Source organism: Nerophis ophidion, linkage group LG07 (assembly GCF_033978795.1).
Source record: "Nerophis ophidion isolate RoL-2023_Sa linkage group LG07, RoL_Noph_v1.0, whole genome shotgun sequence".
Taxonomy (NCBI): Eukaryota; Metazoa; Chordata; class Actinopteri; order Syngnathiformes; family Syngnathidae; genus Nerophis; species Nerophis ophidion.
Genome location: NC_084617.1, coordinates 458,437 through 475,491, shown reverse-complemented (window position 1 = coordinate 475,491; position 17,055 = coordinate 458,437). Strand labels below are relative to the sequence as shown.

Sequence of the window (17,055 nt, the reverse complement as noted above, 5' to 3'; positions counted from 1 at the left end):
CAACATTATGAGTAATTGACGCAATATTGAAAATATACTGCGCCACCTAACCTGTCGAACGCCTCTTTCAGGTCTTTGGCCAGCTTGCATTTGGGGAGAATTTGCCTGAACGGCGACTGTGGACTTTCGTCAGCTGACGACACAAAAAGAAGAAGAAGAAGCCACCAGTGATGTCATTCTTGGACGCCACACATGGTACGTGAAGCAAGGCTTTTGACGCTCACTCTCCGTGACGGTGGTGATCTCGTCCTGCACGGCCAGCATGAGTTTGGCCTCCCTGGTCAGGTACTGGCAGCGGCGCTCCTCGTGCTGCAGCGCAATGGCAATGCGGCGGGAAAGGTTGTGCATGCAGTTGATGACGGAGGGGTCGGCGTTGGCCTGAAAAAAATGTTTCATCGGTCACTCTATGCCAGCTTTACCAATAAGTATGTTGTTGCTGGACTCTAAAAACACTCATCAAAGATTCTCTACATCAGGTGTCCAGCAGTACAAATGCAAAACATTTTGAATCTTAGTGATGCTAAAATAAAGAAATGATAGCTCAATAATACCATGTTTTTTTATTTTTGTTATTGTACAAATATCCAAGTTGGATCTCGCCAACCCTAACATGACTCAGCATCCTCCCCCACGCCCAGCTGAGAGGCCGCTCACAGTGACTCAGCAAGGGCGGGGACAGGCGCCGCCTTGATATAAGGCCTCACATTTACATTTACCTCCCACTTCTAGCCTCTGCTGTTGCAGATAAGATTATCACACACAAACACATCAAACACACACTTCTAACTTTAATGAGACCCCCGCCATCAAGCATGCCAACATCACTAATAATATAAGAACATTTCAGACCTGTATTTGCTTAACCTGGAATAAATGTTATATATTGTGCCCGGCTTCATGTTTCTAATACTTTTAGCTGCATGATCGGATGAAAATATTCAAAACAGACTGACGCAGTCGATCAAAACCACTACAGTACACAGTAATACAATTATTGCTAAATAAACACTCTAACTGAGCATGATCACCTTTAATAAAGGCTGAATTGTTTCCATTTTATTGTGCAGGTTTACCAAATGAAGTGGTGTGTGTGCGTGTAAACAAATGGACCTTGTCTTACCCTTAATGCAAAGACCACATTAAATAGGATCATGGTGGGCATCTCTCTCTTTGGCGAAGGATCTGTTTTAGACACCTAAAACAACAAACAGTTACATTTCAAAAGTAATACATAAATATGTAAATATGAAATAATTAATATAAATAACATTATAAATAAATAAATGCCACATTCAAAGATGCAAAATACAAATAATCAACATATATAAATGGCATGAGAAATACAGAGAAGACAGACCTTGAACACAACCAATTTTAATCAAACAAATTGTAAAATTTTCTTTAGGAATTTAAAAGTGTGTGTTTATGAGTGTATTTCTTCCCAAAAAGTACTTTTTAACCTGCATTTTTATCAGTGTATTTTTTTAATTAAAAAAAGGATTTTTCAATTAAAATTTCTGTCCGTGTATTTTTTATAAATAAATGGTAGAGTAAAAAATGCCAAAATACAAATATTCACATCTATAAATGCGGAATACAGAGAAAACCGATCACAAAGAGTGAATTATGACGAAATTTCAAAAATGGGGGAAAAAAATTGGAATTAAAATATATGTGTTTATCAGTGTATTTTCTCAACAAATATATATATTTTTTCAACTTAAATTTTAATCAGTGTATTTTTTTCAATAAATACAAGTATTTTAAAATGTAACATTTTTTTATCTGTGTATTTTTTGGAAACAAAAAAATGATGCAAAAATACATTTATTCAATTAATTAAACATTTTGGTGTATTTTTATAAATAAATATAACATTAAATAATGCAAAAATACAAATGTTACACGCATATATAGATGCACACACACACACACACAGTGTATACATAAAAATATACTATTATATATAGTATATACATGCATATATATATATATATATATATATATATATATATATATATATATATGAATAGCATGAGAAATATAGAGAAGACAGACCACTAACATAGTAAATTATAATAGAATATAATGAATTGTAAACATGTCAATATTAATTAAAAACAATATTTTTCAGTGTAATTTTAAAAAATACAAATACCGAGAAGACCGACCACTATCACAGTAACTTATGATCAAATTAAAAAAACTTTTGACATTGTGTTCAGGACTTAAAAGGTACATTCAGTGTATTTTTTAATACAAATATATGTTTGCTTTTACTTTATTTTGATCAGTGTATTCACTTTAAAAACATAAGTGTATTTTTTCAATAAATCACTATATATTTTTATAAAAAACATGTCACTTAATTAATGTCACATTTAATGATGTAAAATACAACTACTCAATATATATAAATGGAATGAGAAATACAAAGAAGACAAATCAGGAACACTATATTTCAACAATATAAAAATAATGAAAAACCAAGACAATTTCTTAAGAAATTAAAAAAAGTATATGTTTATCTGTGTATTTCTTTTTAAAAAGATATAAGTTTATTTTGTACTTCATTTCTTTAATACAAGTATTATTATAAACGGGACATTAGAAATGAGGAAAAACCAATTCAAATGAAAATACGACAAAATGCCCTTAACTGGCGCCCTAACCACTAGCTGGCAGTTTGCATTGCTAATCTTTAGCTGGCAGTTAGAGCACTAATTACTAGCTGTTTAAAAAATAATAATATAATTATTTATTCATGTTTTTATTTTAAACCCACAAGATACTGTTAGGAGGGTGGCCATGCTACTGCCATTTCTAAAATTGGATCAATGTCTATTTAAAGACATTTTACATTTGTGGACAAAATACAGGGGTAATAAAATTTAAATATAATAAACCAAATATTTCACAACCCTCCTGCAGTAGATCTGTGGGTCACAGACCCCTAATGAAGACCAAGTAAAAACCACGTAGTACTATTACTTACTTTTGATTTATATTATTAAAGTACTGCATTTCAAATGCTAGTATGTTTAATTTTAATGTCACAAAATCAAAAAGCACTATTGTTTCACAACAATTGCATGCAAGTCAGGTTGTGGACAGCATGGTTACAGCAGTTATGTAACGGAGAGTAATTGTCCCCTCATTATATTATTGCACAACAAGATTTTTTCTTTAACGTACTCCGTAAAAAATGATTTGTAGACTGGCAGCTCAGTCGGCAGAATTTTACCGTGGATTAAATCGTTTTTTTCTTTACAGGATATTACCGTATTTAAAAAGCTACCATGTTTTTTTCCTGTCAAATTCTGGCGACAGAGTGTTTATCGTAACACTCGATGGTGCTTGTTTTTGCCGTGTATTACTTCCAAAATGTTTTCACGATCAAATTCAGGACACTGAACAGCCGTTAGCATTTTTACAATGTATCATTGAATAAATAACTTGCTTTGAAATATTAAGTCAGTCAGATATTTATTTATATTATTCCCCAAAAAGTTAAATGTATGAGAAAATATTTGTTACATTGCTTGGAAACATGAAACTAATGGTTCAATATTATCCGAGATAAGGACTTTTCAACCTAAGTTCATACAAATGTAACTAACATTACATTTTTATCATTATTATTACAGATTCATACGTACATTAAGCAGATATTTAAGTATTTATTTTTTATTTGAAGAAAAAAAATGTACAATAATATAGAGTTTGTGACATTGTCATTATTTGGGGGATGGCGTGGCGAAGTTGGTAGAGTGGCTGTGCCAGCAATCTGAGGGTTCCTGGTTCAATCCCCACCTTCTACCATCCTAGTCACGTCCGTTGTGTCCTTGGGCAAGACACTTCACCCTTGCTCCTGATGGGTCCTGGTGAGCGCCTTGTATGGCAGCTCCCGCCATCAGTGTGTGAATGTGTGTGTGAATGGGTGAATTTTGGAAATAGTTTCAAAGTGCTTTGAGCTCCTTAAAAAGGGGTAGAAAAGCGCTATAAAAGTACAACCACTTACCAATTCAGATTTTTGAATCAAAATATATGTAATTGGCATGCAAGAAATTGATTTTTTTTCTGGAAAGAAAGAATACATTTAGTAAGTACTTTACATATTATTTCCAGGCGTTGGCAGGCCGTATAAAACGATGTGGCGGGCCACCTGTGGCCCCCCGGGCCTTCAGTTTGACACCTTTTTACAAGAACCAATTTGGTACTAGCATGGCTTCAAATGTCAACAATCCCTATGCCTACAATCCGGCTCGAATATTAAATTCCCTTCCTGACCTGAATGACGTGAGGATGCTGAAGCAAAGTCGGGTGACCCACAAATCGAACGTTGTCGATCTTCAGCTCAAACTTCTTGCCGCACATGTCCGATTTGGTGGCCAGGATGGTGGCCAGGATGATGTCAGAGAACCTGAAAGACACATCTTTACTGTGGTTGGAAAGAAAAACTGAGACAAGAAAAGAAAACCTTGAAAGGAGATTGGAAAGCAGAGATGGAGTAGTTTTCGATTGGCCTTGGTTACAACATTCAAGTTTGATGCAGCATCCTGGGATGTTTAATTTAATCTTGCGTGTCTACTTGAGCGCAGGAAACAGGCAGAGGTCTCCCTGCAGGGGGAGAAATGCAGAAGATTCATGCTGCAGGTAATTCATGCTGCAATAAAGAACTGGATTTCAGTTACAAAAAAATGCCATAAACCGATTGGGACAAAATGTGGATTCAATGCCACAAAATCTCCACGAGTGCAGAGTCAACATGCTGATTGAAGTTGGATCGCAACGAAGACATTCTTTCACAAACACAACCTAATTCACAATTACTGGTAGAGGACACAGAAGAAGAAGAAGGTTCAAACCACATCAACGAGACAGACACTACAGGCCAAAAGTTTGGACACACCTTCTCAGTCAATGTGTTTTCTTTATGTCCATCACTATTTACATTGTACATTGTCACATCAAAACTAGGAATGAACACACGTGGAGTTACAGTATGTACTTAACAAACAAAGGGGAAATAACATGTTGTATATTCTAGTTTCTTCAAAATAGCCACCCTTTGCTCTGATGACTACTTTGCACACTCTTGGCATTCTCTTCATGAGCTTCAACGGGTAGTTACCTGAAATGCTCTTCACTTCCCAGGTGTCATGGTTTTGATGTGACAATCTACAATGTAAACATTGCATTGAAACGAGAAGGTGTGTCCAAACTTTTGGCCTGTACTGTAACTAAGGGTGTAACGATACATGCACTATTTCATTGTTTGACAATTGTCTGCTAGGTCTTTTTCTTTTCTAAATATCATTAACGTTCTTTACACTTGCATTTTGTTCCCTGGCTGTAGCCAAAACAAACCCTGGACGCGAGGTGACTAAGTGGTAGCGTTACACTCCCAGTAATAATCATAATAAACAAATGAAAGAAAGACGCGGTGATGTCTGCAAAGGAAAGATGCTTTAGAATGATTCCAAAGTCTTACCCCGCTACCAACTGTTCGTCAGTTAGTGAAGATGGTTCTCTGAAATGGGAATGAGGGTGTAAAAAAGAAAGAAAGAAGGAACAGGCAAAGAAAGCAATAAAAGGCACATACATCCATGAAGTTAGCAGTGTGTCTTTTAGTCACACTTGGCTGCTCATACTGAAAGTCCAATACCCCTAACTTTATGTGAGACAAGAATCAAGCAAAAAAACAAAAGTGGTTGGTAAGAGCGTGGATACACTTTGTCTGAAGACAGCAAACACATTTTGTGAGAAATTCTGCACCGTGACACAACATAAACACAACAGAACAAATATCCAGAATCCAATGCAGTCCTAACTATTCCGGGCTACAATATCCCCCCCCCCCTCCCCCCCCCCCCCCCCCCCACCCCACCCCCAATCGGGGCGGTATAGCTCGGTTGGTAGAGTGGCCGTGTCAGCAACTTGGGGTTGCAGGTTCGATTCCCGCTTCCTCCATCCTAGTTACTGCCGTTGTGTCCTTGGGCAAGACACTTTACCCACCTGCTCCCATAGAAAAGCGCTATATAAATATAATTCACTTCACTTCACTTCATTTCAAGCAATCCCAGCTGCTAAATAACACTCAAATTTGGCTTAGCATTTATTTATTGTACTTATTGAAAACAACCATGTACCTTTACTTTTTCTTAAGTATCATATGGCTTGTTCTTTGCTACCAAGTCCAAATAAAAAGTAAAGATCAACCAGTATGTTTTCTTCCACACCCATTATTAATAGTCAAGGAGGCCCATATGATTTGGAACCAATAGTCATTTGCAGTAAAATGAATTGTCAGCAAACAGTTGGATAAGGTTTTAAGTGTTTTTTTCACAATATTTTTTGGGAAACGTCGCTTTCAGTCGCGTAATGAGGCGCATGAACACGTTTATTACAAGTATCGAAGAGGAGCAAATGGGAAAATTGGTAAAAATACGGGATTTCTCCACATCACAGTAACTCGCCATCTACTCAATTTTATAGCAGTTTATGGATTTAATACTACTCGGAAGGAATCCTAAAATGTTGTGATCATTTTAAAAAAACAATTCTTGGCAATTCCCCTTCACAAAGATAATAGTTGGGACAACTTTGAAGCTCCAGAAAGTATGAGAATGTGTTAACTGCGGCCTGATCTTCTATATTTACATAATAAGTCTCCTATGTGTCAAGATAGTTACACAAAGTTTAGATGTTTGGCAGAGACAGCTTTTCTGCCGTCCTTATATCCAGCCATCTCTGTGGCCTTGTTGTTGGATTGAATCACGGAACATGCAACTCTGCGCTTGGGCTGCACTAGATTGAGAAAAACCCAAACTGCCATTTTTCTCCCCAAAATTATGATTTGCTGTTTTTATATTTTATACATACAGTACAGGCCAAAAGTTTGGACGCACCTTCTCGTGTCAATGCAATGTTTTCTTGATGTTCTATTTACATTGTAGATTGTCACATCTAAACTGTGACACCTGGGAAGTGAAGAGCCTTTCAGGTGACTCCCTCTTGAAGCTCATGGAGAGAATGCCATGAGTGTGTAAAGTAGTCATCAGAGCAAAAGGGTGGCTATTTTCAAGAAACTAGAATATAAAACATGTTATTTCCCCTCTGTTTGTTCAGGACATAACTCCACGTGTGTTCATTCAGAGTTTTGATGTGACTATCTACAATGTAAATAGTCATGAACATAAAGAAAAGATTGCATTGAAGGAGGAGAAGGTGTATCCAAACTTTTGGCCTGTACTGTATATACTGTATGGATAAAACTGAGAAAATAAGGAGTGAATGAAGACATGTTACTTTTGGACTCTCAATCTACATATTCCTGTCTCAAAAGTTCCACACATTAAGTACATTGTTGCATAATGTTGTAATCATTAAAACAACATGCATTACATTACTTTGAAAAATAATTGGCTTTATGCAGAGACTGAGCTTTTTTTCTACATCATGTTTTTAAACTGAAGAAATAACTGAACAGATACTATACTTATCATACTGCAAGTAACCATTTAAAAGCATATACACTTTATTTCTCTGTAGAATTGTTTTTCATTGTAGTGTAAGTCAGACCTGGGCAAATTTAAGGCCCGGGGGCCACATGTGGCCCGTTAAGATTTTCAATCTGACCCGCCGGAAAAAGCACAAATATTTTGTTTAGATGTTTAAGATGTAACGTGTAGCTGCCATTATGATGTGACCTCATCTTTTATAATCACCTCAGAATAGTCTTCAACTATACTAAGTCTTTACATGCAAGGATTCTACATTTTTGTATTATATACAAGTTACTATGCCCATCTGATTAGTTACTATGGTCATCTGATTAGTTACTATGGTCATCTAATTAGTTACTATGCTCATCTGATTAGTTACTATGCCCATCTAATTAGTTACTATGCTCATCTGATTAGTTACTATGCCCATCTAATTAGTTACTATGGTCATCTAATTAGTTACTATGCTCATCTGATTAGTTACTATGCCCATCTAATTAGTTACTATGGTCATCTAATTAGTTACTATGGTCATCTAATTAGTTAATATGGTCATCTAATGAGTTACTATGGTCATCTAATGGGTTACTATGGTGATCTAATGGGTTGCTATGGTGATCTAATGGGTTGCTATGGTTATGTAATGGGTTGCTATGGTCATGTAATGAGTTACTATGGTCATGTAATGAGTTACTATGGTGATCTAATGAGTTACTATGGTGATCTAATGGGTTACTATGGTCATGTAATGAGTTACTATGGTCATGTAATGGGTTACTATGGTCATGTAATGGGTTACTATGGTCATGTAATGGGTTACTATGGTCATGTAATGAGTTACTATGGTCATGTAATGAGTTACTATGCTCATGTAATGAGTTACTATGCTCATGTAATGAGTTACTATGCTCATGTAATGAGTTACTATGGTCATGTAATGAGTTACTATGGTCATGTAATGAGTTACTATGGTCATGTAATGAGTTACTATGGTCATGTAATGAGTTACTATGGTCATGTAATGAGTTACTATGCTCATGTAATGAGTTACTATGGTCATGTAATGAGTTACTATGGTCATGTAATGAGTTACTATGCTCATGTAATGAGTTACTATGGTCATGTAATGAGTTACTATGGTCATGTAATGAGTTACTATGCTCATGTAATGAGTTACTATGCTCATGTAATGAGTTACTATGGTCATGTAATGAGTTACTATGGTCATGTAATGAGTTACAATGGTCATGTAATGAGTTACTATGGTCATGTAATGAGTTACTATGGTCATGTAATGAGTTACTATGCTCATGTAATGAGTTACTATGGTCATGTAATGAGTTACTATGCTCATGTAATGAGTTACTATGGTCATGTAATGAGTTACTATGCTCATGTAATGAGTTACTATGATCATGTAATGAGTTACTATGGTCATGTAATGAGTTACTATGGTCATGTAAGGAGTTACTATGCTCATGTAATGAGTTACTATGCTCATGTAATGAGTTACTATGCTCATGTAATGAGTTACTATGGTCATGTAATGAGTTACTATGGTCATGTAATGAGTTACTATGCTCATGTAATGAGTTACTATGGTCATGTAATGAGTTACTATAGTCATGTAATGAGTTACTATGGTCATGTAATGAGTTACTATGGTCATGTAATGAGTTACTATGGTCATGTAAGTCACAGGAGGTCAGAGGAGGCACCAAACAGTGTGGGTGGGGAGTGTTTCCACAGAGTGTGAAATGTGGGTGTCAGGGACAGACGTGGAAGGAGATTTTGACAAGAAAGTTGTAAAGCTTAGTGATATATCACATATATCACATTGTAGGTGGAGTTTTTTACCCTTCACATTCATATTTCACTGTTTGTTGCAATTGTGTTGTGTTTGGCTTGATGGTAAAATATGTGGAAGGGGAGGGGGTGTGATGTTCATATGTTGTCAATATTCAGTCTTTTATCCTTCATACTTAACATTGTAACATTCTTCATTTTCATGTACATTCCGTGTGTCTCATTCAGTAAAAAAAACAAAAACAATTCCATTCCGTTTTTTAAGGCGGTCTGTCATAACATTTTCAGCATTCAATCAGACATTATTGGGAGGTTTTCTATTAGTGTTCCTAAATATAGATATACCGGCCCCTAGGCACATTCTTTTCTCTAAATATGGCCCCTCCAATCAAAATAAATGCCCAGGCCTGCTCTAAGTGGAAGGTAAACAACTTTGTTATCCAAAATTAATAAACCAAAAAAATAAAATGGACTGTCCTCTCTATGAGCAAAAATTGTACCTAAATAAACATTAAGAAACATCTGGAAGTGTAATGTATCCCCAGTTGAAAAAACTATGTTGGGTTGTCTTTTTTTTGTTATCATCATGTGGTCACGGCACTCTCACTCGTTCATCCGAGTTAATCACGTCTTTTTTTTTGTTATCATCACGTGGTCACGGCATTCTCACTCGTTCATCTGAGTTGACCACATGTCTTTTTTTTTGTTATCATCACGTGGTCACGGCATTCTCACTCGTTCATCTGAGTTGACCACATGTCTTTTTTTTTGTTATCATCACGTGGTCACGGCATTCTCACTCGTTCATCCGAGTTAATCACGTCTTTTTTTTTGTTATCATCACGTGGTCACGGCATTCTCACTCGTTCATCCGAGTTAATCACGTCTTTTTTTTTGTTATCATCACGTGGTCACGGCATTCTCACTCGTTCATCCGAGTTAATCACGTCTTTTTTTGTGTAATCATCACGTGGTCACGGCATTCTCACTCGTTCATCCGAGTTAATCACGTCTTTTTTTTTGTTATCATCACGTGGTCACGGCATTCTCACTCGTTCATCCGAGTTAATCACGTCTTTTTTTTTGTTATCATCACGTGGTCACGGCATTCTCACTCGTTCATCTGAGTTGATCACATGTCTTTTTTTTTGTTATTATGTGGTCACGGCATTCTCACTCGTTCATCTGAGTTGATCACATGTCTTTTTTTGTTATCATTATGTGGTCACGGCATTCTCACTCATTCATCTGAGTTGACCACATGTCTTTTTTTTTGTTATCATCACGTGGTCACGGCATTCTCACTCGTTCATCCGAGTTAATCACGTCTTTTTTTTTGTTATCATCACGTGGTCACGGCATTCTCACTCGTTCATCCGAGTTAATCACGTCTTTTTTTTTGTTATCATCACGTGGTCACGGCATTCTCACTCGTTCATCTGAGTTGACCACATGTCTTTTTTTTTGTTATCATCACGTGGTCACGGCATTCTCACTCGTTCATCCGAGTTAATCACGTCTTTTATTTTGTTATCATCACGTGGTCACGGCATTCTCACTCGTTCATCCGAGTTAATCACGTCTTTTTTTTTGTTATCATCACGTGGTCACGGCATTCTCACTCGTTCATCTGAGTTGACCACATGTCTTTTTTTTTGTTATCATCACGTGGTCACGGCATTCTCACTCGTTCATCCGAGTTAATCACGTCTTTTTTTTTGTTATCATCACGTGGTCACGGCATTCTCACTCGTTCATCTGAGTTGACCACATGTCTTTTTTTTTTGTTATCATCACGTGGTCACGGCATTCTCACTCGTTCATCTGAGTTGACCACATGTCTTTTTTTTGTTATCATCACGTGGTCACGGCATTCTCACTCGTTCATCCGAGTTAATCACGTCTTTTTTTTTGTTATCATCACGTGGTCACGGCATTTTCACTCGTTCATCCGAGTTAATCACGTCTTTTTTTTTGTTATCATCACGTGGTCACGGCATTCTCACTCGTTCATCTGAGTTGATCACATGTCTTTTTTTTTGTTATCATTATGTGGTCACGGCATTCTCACTCGTTCATCCGAGTTGATCACGTCTTTTTTTTTTGTTATCATTATGTGGTCACGGCATTCTCACTCATTCATCCGAGTTGATCACATGTCTTTTTTTTGTTATCATTATGTGGTCACGGCATTCTCACTCATTCATCCGAGTTGATCACATGTCTTTTTTTTTTAATGATCATCATGTGGTCACGGCATTCTCACTCATTCATCCGAGTTAATCACGTCTTTTTTTTTTAATGATCATCATGTGGTCACGGCATTCTCACTCGTTCATCCGAGTTGATCACATTGGCCATCGGGGTTGAAGCTGAAATATAATCAGCAGACATTTGGCTTAGTAATCCTCTTGCTCTGGCTCACTGTTTGCCAAAGAAAACAAACCCAAACGGACATAGCAGTTCATCCAGGCCAAAATGAAGTATTTCAACTTCATTTTCATTTATTGTTCAACCGATTGACTTATTGACAATCGGCCAATGTCACCATTTAAACTTTTGTCCGAGGAGCAAGTGGTGTTGGTTATTGGCGTACACCAGGGGTGTCCAAAGTGTGGCCCGGGGGCCATTTGCGGCCCGTGGCTAATTGTTTACCGGCCTGCCACACATTCTGGAAATGCTATTGCAAAAATTAAAAAAAAAACATAAAAAAAGTGCAATGTGGTGAAATCCAACTAGAACAAGTTGCAATGTTGACACAAAGCTGCCATGCAAGCTGTATTTTTTCTTTTGTCCATCTTTATTTTTCTTTTTTTGCCATTGCTCAAAAAAACAAAACTAAAAATCAATGTTATAATGAATTATTGACCTATTCAAGGCTACAAATATTTCACTCTAAAATGTTTTAATATTGAAAATATTACATACTTTGTGTGGTTGCCATAGAAAAACATAAATGTTTTCTTTGACAAAAGAGCATAAAAAAAACAAAATAATAGTTCAAACGTAAAATCGACAGATATATCTGAAGTTGATTTTGTAACTTAAGTGTTGAAAGTAAAAAAAAATTATAAAAATGTACCACTTTATGAGTGGGGCACCTTTTGGATCCCAAATATATTTATTGGGATTGTATTTATATTTTCACTGTGATTACTAAAAAATAATAATTAAAATCAATGGTGTCCTGCATTATTGATCTTTTTAAGGCTCTAATTATTTCACATCAAACATTGCTTTCTGAATGTTTTGGGCAGTGGGGAAAATATGGAATATTTCAGTGTTATTGTAAGCCGAGTCATACCAAAGACTATAAAAATGGGAGCCATTACCTCCCTGCTTGGAACTCAGCACTAAGGGTTAGAATTGAGGGTTACATCACCATAAATGATTCCCGGGCGCAGCACCACTGCTGCTCACTGCTCCCCTCACCTCCCAGGGGGTGATCAAGGGTGATGGGTCAAATGCAGAGAATAATTTCGCCACATCTAGTGTGTGTGTGACAATCATTGCTACTTTAACTTTAAAAAACAAAGTTGTCTTTGACAGAAAAGGCATAAAACCTTTTTGTTGTTGTTTTACTTTATATCAACCTGAAGTTGATATACTGTAGATCAGGGGTCACCAACCTTTTTGAAACCAAGAGCTACTTCTGGGGTACTGATTAATGCGAAGGGCTACCAGTTTGATACACACTTAAATAAATTGCCAGAAATAGCCAATTTGCTCAATTTACCTTTAATAAATAAATCTATATATATATATATATATAAATAGGTATTTCTATCTGTCATTCCGTCTTACATTTTTTTTCCTTTTACGGAAGGTTTTTTGTAGAGAATAAATGATGAAAAAAACTCTAAAATGAACGGTTTAAAAGAGGAGAAAACAGGAAAAAATGAAAATACAATTTTGAAACATAGTTTATCTTCAATTTCGACTCTTTGAAATTCAAAATTCAACCGAAAAAATAAGAGAAAAACTAGCTAATTCGAATCTTTTTAAGAAAAATTAAAAAAAGAATTTATGGAACATCATTAGTAATTTTTTCTTATTAAGATTAATTTTAGAATTTTGATGACATGTTATAAATAGGTTAAAATCCAATCTGGACTTTGTTAGAATATATAACAAATTGGACCAAGCTATATTTCTAACAAAGACAAATCATTATTTCCTCTAGATTTTCCAGAACAAAAATTTTAAAAGAAATTCAAAGGACTTTGAAATAAGATTTAAATTTGATTCTACAGATTTTCTAGATTTGCCAGAATAATTTTTTTGAATTTTAATCATAATAAGTTTGAAGAAATAGTTCACAAATATTATTTGTTGAAAAAACAGATGCTAAAATGAAGAATTAAATTAAAATGTATTTATTATTCTTTACAATAAAAAAAAAAACTTGAACATTGATTTAATGTGGAAGGAATTTAAAAGGTAAACAGGTATATGAGTTTAAAAATCCTAAAATGGTTTTTAAGGTTGTATTTTTTCTCTAAAATTGTCTTTCTGAAAGTTATAAGAAGCAAAGTAAAAAAATAAAATAATTTATTTAAACAAGTGAAGAGCAAAGCGAGACCAGCTTGCTAGTAAATAAATACAATTTAAAAAATAGAGGCAGCTCACTGGTAAGTGCTGCTATTTGAGCTATTTTTAGAACAGGCCAGCGGGCGACTCATCTGGTCCTTACGGGCGAGCTGGTGCCCGCGTTGGTGACCCCTGCTGTAGATATTTACTAGAAGCATTAAATAATTTAAAAAATAATAATAATTTGACTTGTTTTTAACATTAGACCCTTTATGGTCCCCGGCATCCCTAAAGGTAAAAATAATTAAAAATAAATCCATATATTTTGTTATGGTTTGAAAATGAAAAATATCAAAATGGCCCCTGCATGCTTTATTTTTTCCATGTGCGGCCTTCAGTGGAAAAAGTTTGGACATCCCTGGTGTTCACAAACGTGCTGTTTCCTTCAACACTTTGGATTGGCCAGAGGGCAAAGGTCAACACGGCTGTCACTCAAATGAAAAAAATAAAAGAACCTCCGCCTCTTGCGTTTATTTGTGGTATTAATGGAAAGCTGGCTATGGATTCATGGTGCAGACTACTCAGCGCACCTGTAATCTGCTCACCGTTTCAGTCTTGCGGACGGAGGGAGGCTTGTGGCGAAAAAACAAACAAAACGGGACCAGTAAGATGCCAGGAAAGAAGGACAAAAACGGGATTTCCCAGGCCAAAAGGTGAAGTTTGTCCAGGTGTGCAAAGGAAAGATGCAGGTGCAGGCCAGCAGCACTGCAAGGGGAGCAAGGGGAGCATGTACCTGTGCTCCAGCAGACATGACAACATTTCTCAGATGAATGCCCTATCAAATATCAAAACATATTTGGGGGAATTTATTGACAATGAAGTTATTTATTATTCTTAAATGAATTACAAATAAAATAAAATTGGCCCTGCGATGAGGGGGTGTCTTGTCCAGGGTTTACCCTGTCTTTCGCTCAAGTGCAGCTAGGATAGACTCTTGGTTTGTTTACCTGAACTTTTACTTTAGTAAAATATTCACACTGAAAACTACACTAATTCTGCTTTTTAGGACAGTGGATAATAAAATAAACACAACCTCCATCAAAAAAGTTTGGCCGACACTTCACGTTATTTTTCAAAGATTCAAAAAACACAACAGTTAAATTAAAGCATTCTCAAGAAAATGTTTTGCAACTTGCAGGATAGGAGGTGGTGTTGGGTAGCACAAGGGGTCTTCTACAGTCCTGCTCAAAAGTGGACATACACATCAAGTCATGGCTGTCTTGACTTTCTACAACTCTTACTTTTTTGTCATGTAGTGATTGGAGCACATACTTGTTGCTCACCAAAAACATTCATGAAGTTTGCTTCTTTTATGAATTTATTATGGCTCTACTGAAAATGTCAGCAATCAAAAGTATACATACAGCAATGTTCATATTTGATGACTTTTTCACCACTCCTCTTGACAACATTGCTGCAGTTCAGCTAAATGTGTTGCTTTTCTGACAATGACTTGTTTCTCCAGCATTGTCCACAGCTTTAAGTCAGGACTTTGGGAAGGCCATTCTAAAACCTTCATTCTAGCCTGATTTACCACTTTTAAGGTGTGTTTGGGGTCATTTTCCTGTTGGAAAACTCAACTGCGCCCAAGACCCAACCTCCGGGCTGATGAGTTTAGCTTGTCCTGAACAATTTGGAGCTAATCCTCCTTTTTCAGTGTCCCATTGGCAGCAAAACAGGCCCAGAGCATAATACTACCACCACCATGCTTGACGGTAAGCATGGTGTTCCTGGGATTAAAGGCCTCACCTTTTCTCCTCCAAACATATTGCTGGGTATTGTGGCCAAACAGCTCCATTTTTCATTTCATTTTCATTCATCTGACAAAGATAAGACCTTCTAAAGGAATGTTCTATGGTCAGATGAAACAAAAATCCAGCTCTTTGGCCACAATACCCAGCAATATGTTTGGAGGAGTGGTGAAAAATGTGCACAGAAGCTTGTGGATGGCTACCAAAAGCACCTTATTGCAGGTAAACTTGCCAAGGGACATGGAAGCAAATATGAACATTGCTGTATGTATACTTTTGATTGCTCACATTTTCAGTAGAGACATAATAAATTCATAAAAGAAGCAAACTTCATGAATGTTTTTGGTGAGCAACAAGTATGTGCTCCAATCACTACATGACAAAGAAATAAGAGTTGTAGAAATGATTGTAAAGTCAAGACAGCCATGACATGATGTTCTTTACACATGTACCAAGACTTTTGACCACCACTTTACATGTTGTGATGTACTTCTAGTGCACTTAACAGCAACACACTTGTACGGTCAGATATGGTTGTGTAGGTTGAAATATGGTGGTGTAGGTTGAAATATGGTTGTGTAGGTTGAAATATGGTTGTGTAGGTTGAAATATAGTTGTGTATGCCCGATTGTAGCTGAGATAGGCGCCAGCGCCCCCCGCGACCCCGAAAGGGACTAAGCGGTAGAAAATGGATGGATGGATGTTGAAATATGGTTGTGTATGTTAAAATATGGTTGTGTAGGTTGAAATATGGTTGTGTATGTTGAAATATGGTTGTGTATGTTGAAATATGGTTGTGTATGTTGAAATATGGTTGTGTAGGTTGAAATATGGTTGTGTAGGTTGAAATATGGTTGTGTATGTTGAAATATGGTTGTGTAAGTTGAAATATGGTTGTGTATGTTGAAATATGGTTGTGTATGTTGAAATATGGCTGTGTATGTTGAAATATGGTTGTGTATGTTGAAATATGGCTGTGTATGTTGAAATATGGTTGTGTAGGTTGAAATATGGTTGTGTATGTTGAAATATGGTTGTGTATGTTAAAATATGGTTGTGTAGGTTGAAATATGGTTGTGTATGTTGAAATATGGTTGTGTATGTTGAAATATGGTTGTGTATGTTGAAATATGGTTGTGTATGTTGAAATATGGTTGTGTAGGTTGAAATATGAATGTGTATGTTGAAATATGGTTGTGTATGTTGAAATATGGTTGTGTAGGTTGAAATATGGTTGTGTATGTTGAAATATGGTTGTGTATGTTGAAATATGGTTGTGTATGTTGAAATATGGTTGTGTAGGTTGAAATATGGTTGTGTACGTTGAAATATGGTTGTGTATGTTGAAATATGGTTGTGTATGTTGAAATATGGTTGTGTATGTTGAAATATGGTTGTGT

The 17,055-nt window shown here is 36.1% G+C and overlaps 1 protein-coding gene and 1 pseudogene across 6 annotated transcripts in view; one reads left to right on the top strand and one right to left on the bottom strand.

The window, feature by feature from the left end:
• Positions 1–17,055, top strand: part of LOC133555748 (serotonin N-acetyltransferase-like) — a 446,295-nt pseudogene that overhangs the window by 105,354 nt on the left and 323,886 nt on the right.
• The window catches only part of nprl3 (NPR3-like, GATOR1 complex subunit), a 37,706-nt gene that overhangs the window by 19,955 nt on the left and 696 nt on the right, over positions 1–17,055 (bottom strand). For 2 of the 6 annotated variants that reach the window (XM_061905059.1, XM_061905058.1), the window contains 5 exons: positions 5,495–5,533; positions 4,291–4,423; positions 1,121–1,195; positions 225–378; positions 52–133 (listed from right to left, as the gene is read on the bottom strand). In XM_061905059.1, the coding sequence (XP_061761043.1) occupies positions 52–133; positions 225–378; positions 1,121–1,195; positions 4,291–4,423; positions 5,495–5,533 (483 nt within the window). Of the gene's footprint in view, positions 1–51; positions 134–224; positions 379–1,120; positions 1,196–4,290; positions 4,621–5,494; positions 5,534–17,055 lie in introns of all 6 variants that reach the window. The other 4 variants (XM_061905063.1, XM_061905061.1, XM_061905060.1 and 1 more) reach the window with 4 other exon arrangements.